The following is a 17,691-nucleotide window of genomic DNA, read 5'->3' on the forward strand; positions in this document are numbered from 1 at the left end:
TGACAAATCCCCAGGGCCTGATAATCTACATCCCAAAGTACTAAAGGAAGTGGCCCTGGAAATAGTGGATGCATTGGTGGTCATCTTCCAAAATTCTTTATAGACTCTGGAGCAGTTCCTACAGATTGGAGGGTGGCAAATGCAACCCCACTATTTACAAAAGGAGGGAAAGAAAAAACGGAACTACAGACCAGTTAGCCTTACATCAGTAGTGGGAAAAATGCTGAAGTCTATTATAAAGGATGTGATAGCAGCACACCTAGAAAGCATAAATGGGGTTGGGCAAAGTCAGCATGGGTTTATGAAAGGGAAATCATGCTTAACAAATCTACTGGAGTTTTTTGAGGATGTAACTAGTAGAATAGATAAGGGAGAACCAGTGGATGTGGTGTATTTGGATTTTCAGAAGGCTTTTGATAAGGTCCCACGTGTGCAAAGTTAAAGCACATGGGATTGGGGGTAATATACTGGCATGGATTGAGAACTGGTTGACAGACAGGAAACAGAGAGTAGGAATAAACGTATCTTTTTCCAGGTGGCAGGCAGTGACTAGTGGGGTACTGCAGGGATCAGTGCTTGGACCCCAGCTATTCACAATATATATTAATGACTTGGGTGAGGAAACTAAATGTAACATTTCCAACTTTGCACACGACACAAAACTGGTGGGGGGGGGGGGGTGATGTGAGCTGTGAGGAGAATGCAAAGAGGCTCCAATGTGATTTGGACAAGTTGGGTGAGTGGGCAAATGCATGGCAGATGCCGTATAATGTGGATAAATGTGAGGTTATCCACTTTGGTTGTAAAAGCAGAGGGCAGATTATTATCTGAATGGTGACAGATTGGGAAAGGGGGAGGTGCAACAAGACCTGGGTGTCCTTGTACACCAGTCGCTGAAAGCAAGCATTCAGGTGCAGCAAGCAATTAGGAAGGCAATGGTATGTTGGCCTTCATTGCAAGAGGATTGGAGTACAGGAGCAAGTATGTCTCACTGCAGTTATACAGGAGCTTGGTGAGACCACATCTGGAGTAATGTGTGCAGTTTTGGTCTCCTTATCCGAGGAAGGATGTGCTTGCCATGGAGGTAGTTCAAAGAAAATTTACTAGGCTGATTCCCGGGATGGCAGGATTGACGTATGAGGAGAGATTGGGTTGACTAGGCCTATATTCACTAGAGTTCAGAAGAATGAAAGGGGATCTCATAGAAACCTATAAAATTTGAACAGGACTAGACAGGCTAGATGTTCCCAATGGCTGGGGAGTCCAAAACCAGGGGTCACAGTCTTAGGATACAGGGTATGCCATTTAGAACAGAGAGGAGGAGAAATTTTTTCACTCAGAGGGTGGTGAACTTGTGGAATTCTCTACCACAGAAGGCAGTGGAGGCCAAGTCATTAATTATATTCAAGAAGGAGACAGATATATTTCTTAATGCCAAAGGGATCAAGAGATATGGGGAAAAAGTGGGAATAGGGTTTTGAATTAGACTATCAACCATGATCTTTTTGAATGGCGGAGCGGGCCCGCAGGGCTGAATGGCCTACACCTGCTCCTATTTTCTCTGTTTCTATGTAATTAGCTTAAATTGCTATCTGGGACATCCCACATTGCTGTGGAGATAGATGACGCAGGGAGATGCTTTTGGTCAGGTTTCTTTTGCCTCTGTGCTTGCTCAGAAAGCAGTTGGATTTGGGAGCAGCAGGACTCAAGAGCCGACGCCATCAGGAACCAGGGGTGTTTCTGTTTTGAGTAAGGCCCAGGCTCAAGCTGGGAAGCCCAGATTCGGGAAGTGTTGGAAAAAAACTGGAGGAGTTCCTGACCAGATGCTAAAGGGAAAATTCCCAGGAGATCTTACACCTCGGAAGGTAGCTGAGAAATTAAGGAAATCAAAGTGAATCCTAGGAGATGCAGTAAACTTTGGACTGGTTCCAGGAGAAGTGAACAAACCACCAAGATCCTGTAAAGTATAGGGGAACTCTTGGGGTGGAAGTAAAAGTCAAACAGGACTGCTCTGTTAAGATTTAGAGTTTAAAGTATACATCTTCAAGTTTTGTTAAGGTTTTAAGTTTAAAGTATGTGATTTCAAATTGTAGTGTTGTTAGTAGTGTTTTGCTTTGTTGAACTCTTGTACAGTAAAGTTTTTCTCTTTAAAACATGAAATCTTGTGTCATAATTCTTTCAGTAATAACTGGAAATTCGACTTTCTCTTTTTAGAAGTTAACAGTCCTTAATGGGATCATAACATAAGACATACAAGATCCTGGGCTTTATTAATAGAGACATAGAGTGCAAAAGCAAGGATGTTATGGTAAAGCTTTATACAATACTGGTTTGGTGTCAACTGGAGTATTGTGTTCAATTCTGGATACCACACTTTAGGAAGGATGTGAAGGCTTTAGAGATGGTGCCGAAAAGATTCACGAGAATGGTTCCAGACAAGGGACTTCAGATATGTGAATAGACTGGAGAAGCTGAGGCTCTTCTCCTTGGAGGAGCTCGAGAGGATTGATAGAGGTGTTCAAAATCGTGAGGGGTCTACACAGAGAATATAGGTTCTCATTGGCAGAATGATCAAGAACCAGAGGATTTAAGGTGAATGCCAAAAAAACTAAAGGCAACTTGAGGAAAAGCTTTTGTACACAATGAGTGGTTAGGATGCTTCAGAGGAGTGTTATCAGGCAAATTTGACAACAAGCCACATAAGGAGATAGTAGAACAGGTGAACAAACACTTGGTCAAAGAGATAGGTTTTAAGGAGTGTCTTAAAGAGGAGAGAGGTGGAGAGGTTTAGAGAGAGAATTCCATAGCTTAGGGCCTAGGCAGATGAAGGCATAGCCACCACAGTTTAGGATGAGTTCAAAATAATTTAATAGGCTGTGAAATGCTTTGAAAATGTCCAGAGGACGTGAATGCACCACATATGTGTGCTACATGATTTCTTTCTCAATCAAGTTCATATCTAACCTCAACTTCTACACTTCAGCCTTTCCAGACAGAATAAAGTAAAAGATACAGCTTCTGAGTTGTCGGGGACAAGTTCTACTTAGAGGAACTGTTAGGAGCTGTTAGGCAGTTGATGGTGAAGTTGGTTCTGTATAAATCCAAAATGTAGCAACTTACCTCTAGACTCATGCCTCGATATTCGTCTTTTGCAGTAATACACCAAAGATCATCGTGATAGCCATATTCAGTGACAGTTTCTGGCTGAAAGATGTTGGTTTAATTAAAAAAAAGACCCAACACTTACTTTTAAAATTATTGCTCTGCATTAGAAAAATGTTGTGAATTACTGCATGTAATCTTGGTTGCGTACATTAAGAATTTGTCAATCCGCTGAATCTGACTTACAGAAAACTTTGCTTCTTTAAAATCCTTGGGCTGTTTCCACATTTTCAAGGTAGTTTTAAATCGGTAACTATCTGTGCATAGTTTACTTGCAGTATTGCCAGTATCTGTGGAAAAAATACAATAGACACAATTCTCAGTCATTCCATATTATTCTCACCATCACTGACAGCTTACTTCCAGATATTATGGACTGGTGAAAGTTAAGGATGGCTCCCCCTTTTTCACCTCTTGACTGACTGAAATAGGTGTTTTAATCCGAGTGCTTTAATTGTTAAGAGGAGACAAATTGCAGGTTTTCTAGTAAATTTTAAACAGAAAGATAAATGTTTATTGTACAACACCTGAAATATACACAACTACACCCCCTCTCACACTCATGCAAATACACACACACACAAGGAAAGATACAGATAATAAAGTAACATATGTTTAGGTCTTATGATTTTAAGAGTTCTCTGTTAAACACTTGCATTGCCAGGGGTGAAAACTTGAAATCGCGCTGGCCTGTAATCTTTTTCCTTGTTTCCTGAAGAAAAAAAATAACTTGGGAGGTCTAGGAGTCGAAACCCTGGTACGATTTCTCAAGTGAGAAGTTCAAGGCCAACTCCAGTCTCTGCCGACATGTAGCTTAAAAGCTGGTAGTATTAGGTAGGGTCTTTTCTCTTCGATGACACAGAAGTTTCTCTCTCTGTCTTTGCCCGGAATATACCTTTATTAAAACTCCTGATCAGAAACCTAGCAGGAAATTGTATGCTCTCTCCAGTGGCGGATTTGGCAGTGGGGAGAGCATGTAATTGGGTGGGATAATGGTGGGGGGGCCCCGTCACCTTCCCGCTTCCGCTGAAATTAAGTCTGCGAACGGCTTTCCTGGCCTTCGCCAATCGAGGCCTTTAAGTGGACAATTAATGCCCAGTTAAGGGTCTCATGCCGTCGCTGCAATTAGCCCAGTGGTGGGCAGCCTGTCGTGGAGCACGGCAAGAAAAACCATGCGGGTTACTTGCTGGCTCTGGGGGGGTGGTGGTGGTGGTGGTTGGGGGGTGGGGGGGGGGGGGGGGGGAGGGGGGTGGCGGGAGCGGTACCTTGCTAAAAACATTTAGTTCCTGCATGAGGGTCCCGGCATCAGGAAGGGGGGGCCCGTTGAAGGCCACCCCCCTGCCCTTGCTGCCAACCCCCTGCACACCACTCCCCGCAACCCTCACCCTAACCTAGCTGTGGCCTGGGTCCAGCATCGTTCCTGAGCCTCGGGTGGGTACTCCATGGTGGCACTGCTCAGTTAAAAAGCTGCTGGCATCTGAAAGGCCATGGAAGGCCAGACACCGTCCAGTGCCTGATCGGCACTTGATTTGGCGGGCCTTCCACAGAAGGGGCAACGCAGGGTTCTCGGCAGCATTTTTGCTGGATGTCGAGACCCTCGTTGCCTGGATAAAATCCCAGCCCTAGTTTGTCATATGACCAGAGTTTCTCTTCCATTGAATTCATAAATAGTTTCTGAGGGTTAGGCCATTGTCAGACAATGGAGTTCAGGTGTCACTCAATCACACACCACCCTGATGGAGCTTTTCACACACATTCTCTGGAGTTCAAGCTTGTAGTCAAAAAGTTTGCCACAGTATTGTTAACCCAATTGGTTGGAGAGATGCAGCCATTACCATAGAAAGGGCCATTTGCATCTTAATGACTTCTCAAAGGTATGTCCAGAAAGATCATTTGTATTTGGATGACTTTGCCAAGACTTGTTCCGATATGAAAATTAGCTCAGGGTTCTTGCAGTTTCATGTATATTGGCAAGAAAGAAAACGTCACCTGACCACTCAACTCCATTTTGTCTCACAAGAAAAGTGCCTGTTTCAGGTTTATTTCAAAAGTTCAGATTGCGTGAGCGCGACAATATGTACTGCGAGGTCCTGTGTATTGGTTGCACTGAAGTAAAAGTTGCACCTGTGAGTTTTATTTCTAACTGATAACATTTTAGCTACACCCCCAGGCTTGCAAGTCATAAAACCCTACAAGAAAATGTAACCTATACAATGTAATTTAAGGTAAAGAAAAACATTTTAATCAGAACATTTCTTCAAGTACAAATTCAACCTTCATTCACTCCTTAATAGCGGTTCAGAATTTCAAACTCCCAAAAGTATCTAGTTCCACTTGCCATTACCGACTGAACTGTGATAACAGAACCAAGTGCAAGAAAACTGCCTTTGCAGTCTCAGGTTTACCAGGGAGGCAGTGACACAGACCATGCTAACAGCATGCATTCTGCTGTAACCTGCCCTGCAGCCAGCCTCAACCACAGGGACTACACTACTAGTGAATCAAATTCATGATTACTCTCAACATCTACATCTTTGAGCCCTTCTAGATCGCCACAGGCCACATCTGAAACATTCCTCAGTCAGCCAGATGCATCAAGTAATTCTCTGATGCTTTGTGAACCAGAGTAAATATATATATATTGTTTTGTTTACCAGAAACCTCCTTTAATCACATTTGATAAGGAAAATAAACAATCTGAATGACCAGGACATTGCAACTCTTCCAGTGGCAGGATTCCCCAAGATCCAGGAAATTACTGATCATAGGGCAGCACAGTGGCGCAGTGGTTAGCACCGCAGCCTCACAGCTCCAGCAACCCGGGTTCAATTCTGGGTACTGCCTGTGTGGAGTTTGCAAGTTCTCCCTGTGTCTATGTGGGTTTCCTCCGGGTGCTCCGGTTTCCTCCCACATGCTAAAAGACTTGCAGGTTGATAGGTTAATTGGCCTTTATAAATTGCCCCTAGTATAGGTAGGTGGTAGGGGAATATAGGGACAGGTGGGGATGTGGTAGGAATATGGAATTAGTGTAGGATTAGTATAAATGGGTGGTTGATGGTCGGCACAGACTCGGTGGGCCGAAGGGCCTGTTTCAGTGCTGTATCTCTAAACTAAACTAAACATACTCATATTGACATAAACATAAGACCATGGGGATAATGAACCTCACAGGCTTCCATTATTTTGATGTCCAGCACAATATCTTGCAGATCAGGTGGCAGCCACAGTTCTTTCATTTTAAGAAAATCATCTATGCCTGGGTTACTTACATGAGAAGCCAGATTTGCACTCATAAGATACAAAGGCCACCTCCTGCAGCCCTGTAATGACACTGTTGCAAGACCCACCACCAGAAGGTACATGCCAGCATCTACTGGGTGATCACAGAACAGACACTGGCATCTTAAAATAGCATTTCAGATTATTAAGAGAGAACTTCCAAGATGAAGGTAATTAGAGTTAACAGCAGCTTCCATGACTTTAGGAAGCATCAATATCAGGGCAATAAGCTGGGATTCTGAAGGGAAGAGAGATCAGGAAGGAGTAAGAGAGATTGAAGAGAAGTAATAGAACAGTACCGTAAGCTCCAAGACTTGCATCTTGACAATGATGGAAAATATTTCATCAGTACTAGAAGACTTATGTGGATCATAATATGACAAAGCAGAATGGAACTACTGCATTTTTCTCTTCTGGTCAAAATTAGCCCTCCGTATATGTGATTGTCAAATAATAAAAAATTGGGTTCAAATTGTTCCGGGGCACATCCCTCCATATATTAGACAGAGAAACAAATATCAGAAAAACAAAACCACTGTAGGTACATCATTTTTTTTTCATATGTAACCTTTTTGGTGAATTTGGTCCTGAATGTGAAAAATGGCACATTTTCTATTTTGGGCACTCACTGTCAGCATCATTCACTCATAGGCAGGAATAAAATGTCTACAAACAGAGTAAAGATCCTTTCTGTGTCCCAAAAATGTGTTTTAACTACAACTCAGAAGACCACCTGTTTTGATAATTCTTCCATTTGTGACGTCAACCATCCTGTGGTTTCTCTGACGGATGATGCTAATTTTAGTGCCAATCGCCGCTGAACTAAGGAATATATTGTCCCATGGCCCTATGCTCCCTCGGGACTGGACAGAGGTGGCCAATGCTCAATTCATATAGGATGCTTGCAGACAGAGAAGACTTGCTTCCCAAGTCTGGGCTGGATTCAAATCCAGGACCCAGGAGTGAAAGACCAGACCTTTTAATGCAGAATTAAAAATTAGAATCATGTACATTTTTTAAAAAACTGAAAGCTTACCTAAGATGCTATTGGGTTTTGTTGTATCTTTGGTCAACTGGAGTGCAGAGATACTATCCATCACTGGTTTTATAAGAAACTGGTGTGGTTGCAGACAAGTCAATTCATCATGCTTCTCTAAAGTAGGGAGGATGATAGCAAGGTTGCTCTTTACCCTTTAGGGAACAAAGCAGAAGTATAGCTACAATAGGCACGATATAATAGCAGCTGTAATATTAACCAAAAGCTAATGGTGTCCAGCTCATAAAATACTATAATAATAATTATAAGCTAACTTAAAAAGGTCACAGTACAGAAAGCACCCCATAATAGCACTGTCAGACTTCAAAATTAGGAACACTCAGTTCTCCTTCTAAATGTACAAAATCTAGAACACTTCAGTTTTATTATTGTACTTTGTAGCATAAATGCAATGGACTACTCTGAAAATGTAGTCCAAAAGATAATAAGGGATATTGTAATAAAATGTTAAAACTCTGCGAGAGATGCAAATACCAGCCTAAATTAGATGCAAACAATTTTTTAAAAAGATATTCCTAATACTGGCAAAACTGAATTGAGTGTAGGAAGGAAACATGCAGTAAAGGTAGAGGCTAACTGATCTCACAAGTTTGGAAAGTAAGAGTTTCAAGGGGATCAAACAAGATCTACAAGATTACCAGATTTTTATTGATCTGAATCAAACACCAAGAATCTTGCATACTATTTTACTGCTGTATTTGTTAACTCATTAGTACATTATTCTATAGCTATGTATAAGTTTATATTAATAATGATGCAATAATAGCATGGTTTGCCTTTAGGTAGATGATGCTGTCTTTTCAAAGTTGGACAGGAGTGAGAATTTAATACAGGTAAGTATGAAATGATGGCATAACAACTAATTATATCAATACAACGCAAGTTTCTATTAACATGTTACAATATTTTAAAATAATTTTATTAGTGTATTGATGGTTTAAATTTTGATTCTTAGAATATTGCACCCACATTCTATACAGAATCAAATTCAGTTGTCACCCAATGATGAACTAGTAGCATGTAAGTATTAGAAGATTAACTCAAGTAATTATAGCATTTATACAAGTGTCTTTGATGCAGTAAAACATCCCAAGGCACTTCACAGAAATGTTCTCAGCCAAACAACATTGACACTGATCAAAAAAAGGAGACATTAGAACTGATGAGGTAGGTTTTCAGTCTTAAAGGAAGAGAATGACTTGGAGGGGTTTAGGAAGGGAATTCCAGAGCTTAAGACCTGGACAGCCTAAGGCATGACCACCATTGATGGGGCAAAGGAAGTCGAGGATACACAAGAGGCCAGAATTAAATAACGTAGAATTCTTTGAGGGTTGTCGGACTGGAGGAGGTTACAGATATGAAAATAAAATGCTCTTAATGCTAAAAGAAAGTATCAAAAAGGCAATTGACCAACTGGAGTGTAATTCTTTTTTACATTACCTTTCATTTAAGTCACAAGCCACCTGTAAATGAAACAAGCACTGCATTAGAAATAATGGTATAATAGATTTTATAGTCTATATCAATACTTATATTATGTACAGACTGCAAACCTTCATGACTCAGTTCTCTGAATCCAGAGATCAGCCTTGTAGTCCTCCTCTACCCTCCTTCCTTGCACATTTTCCTGGTGCCTCAGAGATCAAAACAAGGTCCAACCTGTACAGCTCAGCCCAATAGCCTCAGTCTTCAATTTTACTGATCTCATTATTCTATTTGTTTTATGAGTTGGTGTGCTGCAATAGTGAACAGAATCAGAATTGAGTCTACTACTACTCTCAAATCTCTTTCACCATCTTTCTCCGAGCTAGTTTAATACCACTCATTCTGTCCCCCAAATTGCTTTTCAACATGTATGACCTTATACTTGTCATTACTGAGTTTCATCTGCCTTGGTTCTGCCTACTTCCAAATATTATTTGATTTCTTCAGTAATTCCTTGGCAGTTTCATCAAACTCCATGACACCCCCACCACCCACTTCCCTGCCTCTTTAGTACCATCTGCAAATGTGGACAAGATGTATTGCATTCCTCAATCTGGGTAATTCTTATCAGAGCCAACAGAGGCCCCACCACTGATTCCTGAGGCATTTTACTCAGTATTTGTCTCCAAGCTGACATCACTTCCACTACAAATAACTGCCTGTTCCTCTCCTCCATCCACTTGCAAGTTTTACTTAGCAGACCAGTAGCCTTCTATATGGAACTTTATTAGTACCCGTGATATGCTCCTCCTGTGCAATGTGGGAAATCAGGAACGCTTCCAGTGTCCCTGATGACCATGTGTGCATGAATTGTATCCATCTGCAGCTACTGGCTACCCGCATTATGGAGCTGGAGCTGTGGATGGATTCACTGTGGAGCAGCCATGATGCTGAGGACGCCATGGATAGCACGTTTAGCGAGGTGGTCACACTGTAGGTAATGGCTGCACAGGCAGAAAAGGGATGGGTGACCACCAGGCGGAGTAGTAGGCACAGGCAGGTAGTGCAGGGGCCCCCTGTGGCCATCCCCCTCCCAAACAGATTTTTCACTTTGAATACTGTTGGGGGGGGGGCGGGGGGGATGACCTCCCAGGGGAAAGCAGCAACAGCCAAGTTCATGGAACCACAGATGGCTCTGCGGCACAACAGGGAGGGAAAAAGACTAGGAGAGCCATACTGATAGGAGATTCAATTGTAAGGGAAATAGACAAGCGTTTCTGTGGCCACGAACGAGACTCCAGGATGGTATGTTGCCTCCCTGGTGCTAGGGTCAAGGATGTCTTGGAGCAGCTGTAGAACATTCTGAAGGGGGAGGGTGAACAGCCAGTGGTCGTGGTACATGTCGATACCAACAACATCGGTAGAAAAAGGATGAGGTCCTACAAGATGAATTTAAGGAGTTAGGAGCTAAATTAAAAAGCAGGACCTCAAAGGTAGTAATCTCAGGATTACTTCCTGTGTCACATGTTAGTGAGTATAGGAACAGGAGAATAGACCAGATGAATGCGTGGCTGGAGAAATGGTGCAGGAGGGAGGGATTTAGATTCCTGGGACATTGGAACAGGTACAAGCGGGATGGGTTACACCCAGGCAGAACTGGAACCGATGCCCTCGCAGAGGCGTTTGCTAGTGCTTTTGGGGAGGATTTAAACTAGAATGGCAGGGGAATGGGAACCTGAGTGGGGAGACTGAGGAGGAAGAAACAAGGATAGAAACGAAAGACAGGAAACAAAAAGGCAAAAGTGGAAGGCATAGAAATCAAGGGCAAGAAACAAATAGGACCACAGTGTGAAATAATGCTAAGATGACTAAGAATGTTAAAAAGACAAGCCTAAAGGCATTGTGTCTCAATGCGAGGAGTATTCGCAATAAGGTCGGCAAATTAAATGCGCAAATAGTTGTAAATGGATACGATATAGTTGCGATTACGGAGACATGGCTGCAGGGTGACCAAGAATGGGAACTGAACATTCAGGACTATTCAATATTTAGGAAGGACAGGCAAAAAGGGAAAGAAGGTGGAGTAGCATTGTTAGTAAAAGAGAAAATCAATACAATAGTGAGGAAGGATATTAGCTCAGAGAATCCTGATGTGGAATCTGTATGGGTGGAGCTAAGAAACACCAAGGGGCAGAAAACGTTGGGGTTGTATATAGACCACAAAACTGCAGTGGTGATGTAGAGGATGGCATTAAACAGGAAATTAGAGACACAATCAACAAGGGTGCAACTGTAATTATGGGTGACTTTAATCTGCATTGAGATTGGGCAAACCAAATTAGCAATAATACTGTAGTGGAGGAATTCCTGGAGTGCGTACATGATGGTTTTTTGGACCAGTATGTTGAGGAACCAACTAGAGAACAGGCTATCCTAGACTGGGTATTGTGTAATGAAAAAGGATTAGTTAACAATCTTGTTGTGCAGGGTGCCTTGGAGAAAAGTGACCATAACATGATAGAATTTTTCATTAAGATGGAGGATGAGAGAGTTGATTCTGAGACTAGGGTCCTGAATCTAAATAAAGTAAACTATGAAGGTATGAGGCCCGAGTTGGCTATGATAGATTGGGGAACGTTACTTAAAAGGTTTACAGTGGATAGGCAATGGCTAGCATTTAAAGAGCGCATGGATAAATTACAACAATTGTTCATTCCTGTCTGGCGCAAAAATAAAACAGGAAGGGTGGCTCAACCGTGGCTTACAAAGGAAATTAGGGATATTATTAGATCCAAGGAGGCGAAATATAAAATGACCAGAACAAGCAGCAAACCTGAGGATTGGGAGCAGTTTAGAATTCAGCAAAGGAGGCCAAAGGGATTGATTAAGAAGGAGAAAATAGAGTATGAGAGTAAGCTTGCAGAGAACCTAAAAACTGACTGTAAAAGCTTCTATAGATATGTGAAGAGAAAAAGATTAGTCAAGACAAATGTGGGTCCCTTACTGTCAGAAACATGGGAATCTATAATGGGGAACAAAGAAATGGCAGACCAATTAAATACATACTTTGATCTGTCTTCACAAAGGAGGACACAAATTACCTCCCAGAATTGTTGGGGAACATAGGGTCTAGTGAGAAGGAGGAACAGTCTGAAATCAGTATTAATAGGGAAGTGGTGTTAGGGAAATTGATGGGATTGAAGACTGATAAATCCCCAGGGCCTGATAATCTTCATCCCAGAGTACTTAAGTAACTGGCTCTCGAAATAGTGGATGCATTGCTGGTCATTTTTCAAAATTCTATAGACTCTGGAACAGTTCCAACAGATTAGAGGGTAGCTAATGTAACCCCACTATTTAAAAAAGGAGGTAGAGAGAAAACAGGGAATTATAGACCGGTTAGCCTGACATCAGTAGTGGGGAAAATGCTCGAATCCATTATAAAAGATGTAATAGCAGAGCCCTTGGAAAACAATGACATGATCGGACAAAGTCAACATGGATTTACGAAAGGGAAATCATGCTTGACAAATCTACTGGAATCTTTTGAGTATGTAACTAGTAGAATAGATAAGAGAGAACCAGTGGATGTGGTGTATTTGGACTCAGAAGGCTTTCGATATGGTCCCACATAAGAAATTAGCTTGCAAAATTAAAGCACATGGAATTGGGGGTAAGGTACTGACATGGATAGAGAACTGGTCGGCAGACAGGAAACAAAGAGTAGGAATAAACGAGTCTTTTTCTGAGTGGCAGGCAGTGACTAGTGGGGTACTGCAGGGATCAATGCTAGGACCCCAGCTATTCACAATATACATTGATATAGATGAGAGAATTAAATGTAATATATCCAAGTTTGCAGATGACACAAAGCTGGGTGGGAGTGTGAGCTGTGAGGAGGATGCAGAGAAGCTCCAGTGTGATTTGGACAGGTTGAGTGAGTGGGCAAATACATGGCAGATGCAGTATAATGTGGATAAATGCGAGGTTATCCATTTTGGTGGCAAAAACAGAAAGGCAGATTATCTGAATGGCGAGTTATTGGGAAAGGGGGAGGTGCAACGAGACCTGGGTGTCCTTGTACACCAGTCGCTGAAAGTAAGCATGCAGGTGCAGCAGGCAGTTAAAAAGGCAAATGGTATGTTGGCCTTCATTGCAAGAGGATTAGAGTACAGGAGCAAGGATGTCTTGCTGCAATTATACAAGGCCTTGGTGAGATCACATCTGGAGTATTGTGTGCAGTTTTGGTCTCCTTATCTGAGGAAGGATGTTCTTGCTATGGAGGGAGTGCAGCGAAGGTTCACCAGACTGATTCCTGGGATGGCAGGACTGACACATGAAGAGAGATTGGGTCGATTAGGCTTCTATTCGCTAGAGTTTAGAAGAATGAGAGGGGATCTCATGGAAACCTATAAAATTCTAACAGGACTGGACAGACTAGATGCAGGAAGGATGTTTCCGATGGCGAGGGAGTCCGGGACCAGGGGTCACAGTCTAAGGATAAGGGGTAAGCCATTTAAGACTGAAATGAGGAGGGATTTCTTCACTCAGAGTGGTGAACCTGTGGAATTCTCTACCACATAAAGCAGTTGAGGCCTAATCATTAAATATATTCAAGAAAGAGTTAGACATAGTTCTTAGGGCTAAAGGGATCAAGGGATATGGGGAGAAAGCGGGAACAGAGTACTGAGTTTGGATAAAAGCAAAATACTGCGGATGCTGGAAATCTGAAATAAAAACAAGAAATGCTAGAAATACTCAGCAGGTCTAGCAGCATCTGTGGAGAGAGAAGCAGAGTTAATGTTTCAGGTCAGTGACCCTTCTTCAGAACTGAGTTTGGATGATCAGCCATGATCGTGTTGAATGGCGATGCAGGCTCGAGGGGTTGAATGGCCTACTCCTGCTCCTATTTTTCTATGCTTTCTGGATATTATAGGGCTTCCCAATCTTGAGGTGTCAATTGCTCAAAAATTCAAGGAGCTTGGTCAGACAGGATCTACCCCCTCTGAAACCATGTTGGCTGCAACTAAATTAAGTTATTTCCACATAGGTACTCTGCAGATGTATTCATAATAATTATTTTCCATTGAACAATGCAAGGCTAATAGATGTGTAGTTTTTCTGGATTGTGTCCTCATCTACATGCTGCCTCCTCGGTGACAACATCCACCAACAGGGATTGAGCTTCCATATGCATGCTGATGACACCCAGATCTACCTCTCAACCACCTCTCTTGGCATCTCCACCGTCTCTGTGCCGTCAGACCGCTCGTCAGACACCCACTTGTGGATGAGCCACAATTTCCTCAAGTTAAACAATGAGAAGCCACTGTCTTTGGTCCCTGCCACAAATGTCATACCCTTGATACTAAATCCATCCTCTTCCCTGGCCACTGTCAGATTGAACCAAACTGTTTGTAACCTCCACATCCTATTCAACTCCAATTTGCATTTCCAACCTCCATATCCTCTCTATCACAAAGACCACCTACTTCTACCTACATCTCTGCCCCTACCAAACCCTCATTCATTCCTTTATCACCTCCAGACTTGACTATTCAAACGCACTTCTGGCCAGCTTCCCATCCACCACCCTTTGTAAACTTCAGCTCATCCAAAGCTCTGCTGCCCATCCTATCCTGCACTTAGTTGGTAGGTAAATTGGCCATTATAAATTGCCACTAGTATAGGTAGGTGGTAGGGAAATATAGGGACAGGTGGGGATGTGGTAGGAATATGGGATTAGTGTAGGATTAGTATAAATGGGTGGTTGATGGTCGGCACAGACTTGGTGGGCCGAAGGGCCTGTTTCAGTGCCGTCTCTCTAAACTAGTACCATTCACCCATCATCCCTGAACTCACCTACACTGGCTTCCAGTCCCACACTACCTCAAATTTAAAATTCTCATTCTTTTGTTTAAATCTTTTCATGACCTTCTCTCTCCCTACCTCTTTACAGCTCCTCCAGTGCCACCACTCCCCCATCAAACTCTCCTTTCCTCTGATTCTGGCCTCTTGTGTCCATCCACCTCCCAGTGTCTCACAATTAGCAACTGCGTCAGTCACCTAAGCCCCATGTTCTGGAATTACGTCTCAAAACCTCTGCCTCTCTCGCACCCTACTGCCCTTTAAGACACTCTTTAACATTCACTTCTTTGGTCATGTTTTTGTTCACCACTCCTAATACTTCTTCCTTTGGATCAGCAGCCATTTTTTGATTATGCCTCTGTGAAGTGCCATGGATTATTTTTCTACATTAAAAGGTGCTATACAAATGCAAGTTGTTATTGTTGTTCAAATGTACTAATATCTTTTAAAAGGAAAATGGCTGTTGGTGGATGGGTGCATGCAAAAAACAATCCTGTAATATATTATTGGGGCTCTAGTGAAGAAAATAAAAGCCCTAATCAGCTTTCATCTTTATTCACAATGATAACAGTTTTATTAAGTAGGTTGAGGAATAGGAGTGCCAGAAATAAATCCCAGCAATCAATCAGTCTTCAACCAGAGGGCACGGATTGAGATTCTTGCACCTTTAGGAAATTAATGTATTTTTGTATAATAAAAAATTCTAAAGCAATGTAAAAAGGAAGATTCTCAGATCTAATGCAAGAGCATTCAAATCATTCAGCTAACAAAAGTCATAGCAAACTTTCTAAAGCCAGATCAATTCCATTTTGTGGGACAAAGGTTATGTGAATTTATTAGGGCTATAAACTTTACATTCAAATTGAATTAAAACTCATCTATTCGATCTAGATTTTGAATCTGTTATTGTACAGTGGGGAGATCTGATGCAACTCAATTCCAACTCTGAACTAAACTACTTATATGCAGGCAATAAGGGATCCAATGGTGTGGCATTTCAGCGTTCTGGTCTATTTTACATACGCTCACTACAAATTTAAGCCTAATTACAGAGTAAAAACAGAGATGGAAATAAAAACTAATCATAGACAAGTGACACACTTACACAATGCAAGCATGGCTACATTATGGTTTTCACCTTTTTGGTGGGAGGGGGCACAAAACTAGGATTTAACTAGTATATCCTCCAGAACTTTGCAATCCAAACCTTTGACAGAACTTCCAATAAGGCCAATTAGATCCAGTTACAATTTCATACAAACTAAATCATGTACACACAGGTGCTGCTAAAAATGAGGATTCATCCCTCCGTTAAATGTAGCGATTGGAACATTTGTATAAAAAAAAATTCCTCCTTTTGTGGATTAATTGCAACTTATACAGCAACACTGCTGTTTTAACCAAATCCCATGATTTGCCAAATTCTACCTGAAACTTTCCTGTAATTTGAATAAATTCACACTGACAAAGCCACTAACATTAGGAGGTGTTAAAAATAAGTCAGCTGTGCCCAAAAGTCTATCTTCCAGGTTCCTAAATCTGTATTTCATGAATAGACAGTTTCATATGAAGGAACAGTAGCATACTGGTTGCATTACTGGACGAGTAATTCAGTAACTAGTAATCTGGGACATGAGTTTCTAACTGACAATCCCATTCATACAAGATGACTTACCTTAAGAAAATTTACAGGGTTACATTCATTCACCAATCCTTCACATTCCTTCAGGTATTCCTCAACCCTTTCCTTCTGTGTTCGTTTTCCCTCCAGTCGAGCTTTACGTTCAGTCTTTTTCCACTCTTGCTGCTTTTCAATCTCATCTAACAATTGCCTTCTTTTCAGCTCCACTTTCTCCGAAATCTCATCGAACTTAGTATTAACAATTTCCTTCTCATAGTCCAAAATGTGCTAAATAAACAGCATTAATCAGCACGTCAGCACTTCAGCCTGCGCCCATCACTGGATCATAACTTTTATATAATGTAGTAAAGGTTGTTGAAGAACTTCATAGTAAAGATCTGCAGTTAGTTCAGGAGAACAATTTAATTTCTAATTTGCAATAGGGTGTGTATTGCATTTGATAAATACTAGAATCTTCAGTGAACGTTTCCACAGTACCCCATCAAAAACGTTATCTTCAAATATAAAACACCATATAATTTTGTCTTCGTCTTGCATTGCTGAATCTTACTATACATCCATCATTATTTATTGCCTCTACCGGTTTCTCCTCATTAACCCTGAAGGAAACAACTCATGTTGAAGTTTTTATTTTTTCTTTCACGGGATATGGGCGCCGCTGGCAAGGCCAGCATTTGTTGCCCATCCCTAATTGCCCTTGACAACTGAGAGGCTTGTTTGGCCATTTCAGAGGGCAGTTAAGAGTCAAACACATTGCTGTGGGTCTGGAGTCACATGCAGGCCAGACCAGGTAAGGATGGCAGATTTCCTTCCCTAAAGGACATTAGTGAACCAGATGGGTTTTTACAACAATCGATAATAGTTTCATGGCAGCATTACTGAAACTAGCTTTCAATTCCAGATTTTATTAACTGCATTTATTAACTAATTGAATTTAAATTCCACCAGCTGCCACAGTGGGATTTGAACCCCTGTCTCCAGGGCATTAGCCTGGACGTCCAGATTACTAGTTCAGTGACATTACCACTACGCCACCATCTCCTCAGATAACAAGTATACTTGCAGCCAGGGCCAGTGGCTCGCAATCAGGAGCACAGGGCGCCGAGTAATTTTTCCTCTGGTTAACCTGATGCTAAGTTCAGATTCAGCAACTACAAGTTCAGTTAAAAACACAAATAAAAATATAAGTATTAGAACGTGCTGTAGAAGGTACAGAGAGACAATATCCATTTTTATTCTGGAGTTAAATGTATAGATA

The 17,691-nt window shown here is 41.7% G+C and overlaps 1 protein-coding gene across 1 annotated transcript in view; it reads right to left on the minus strand.

Moving 5' to 3' along the window:
- The window catches only part of LOC137374178 (serine-rich adhesin for platelets-like), a 53,009-nt gene that overhangs the window by 24,694 nt on the left and 10,624 nt on the right, over positions 1–17,691 (minus strand). Inside the window, exons 3-7 of the mRNA XM_068039966.1 lie at positions 16,467–16,700; positions 8,939–8,961; positions 7,478–7,632; positions 3,349–3,452; positions 3,121–3,204 (exon numbers count right to left, since the gene is read on the minus strand). Coding sequence (XP_067896067.1) covers positions 3,121–3,204; positions 3,349–3,452; positions 7,478–7,632; positions 8,939–8,961; positions 16,467–16,700 — 600 coding nt within the window. The remainder of the gene's footprint in view (positions 1–3,120; positions 3,205–3,348; positions 3,453–7,477; positions 7,633–8,938; positions 8,962–16,466; positions 16,701–17,691) is intronic.

The sequence above is a fragment of the Heterodontus francisci genome, chromosome 1 (genome assembly GCF_036365525.1).
Source record: "Heterodontus francisci isolate sHetFra1 chromosome 1, sHetFra1.hap1, whole genome shotgun sequence".
NCBI classification, from domain to species: Eukaryota; Metazoa; Chordata; class Chondrichthyes; order Heterodontiformes; family Heterodontidae; genus Heterodontus; species Heterodontus francisci.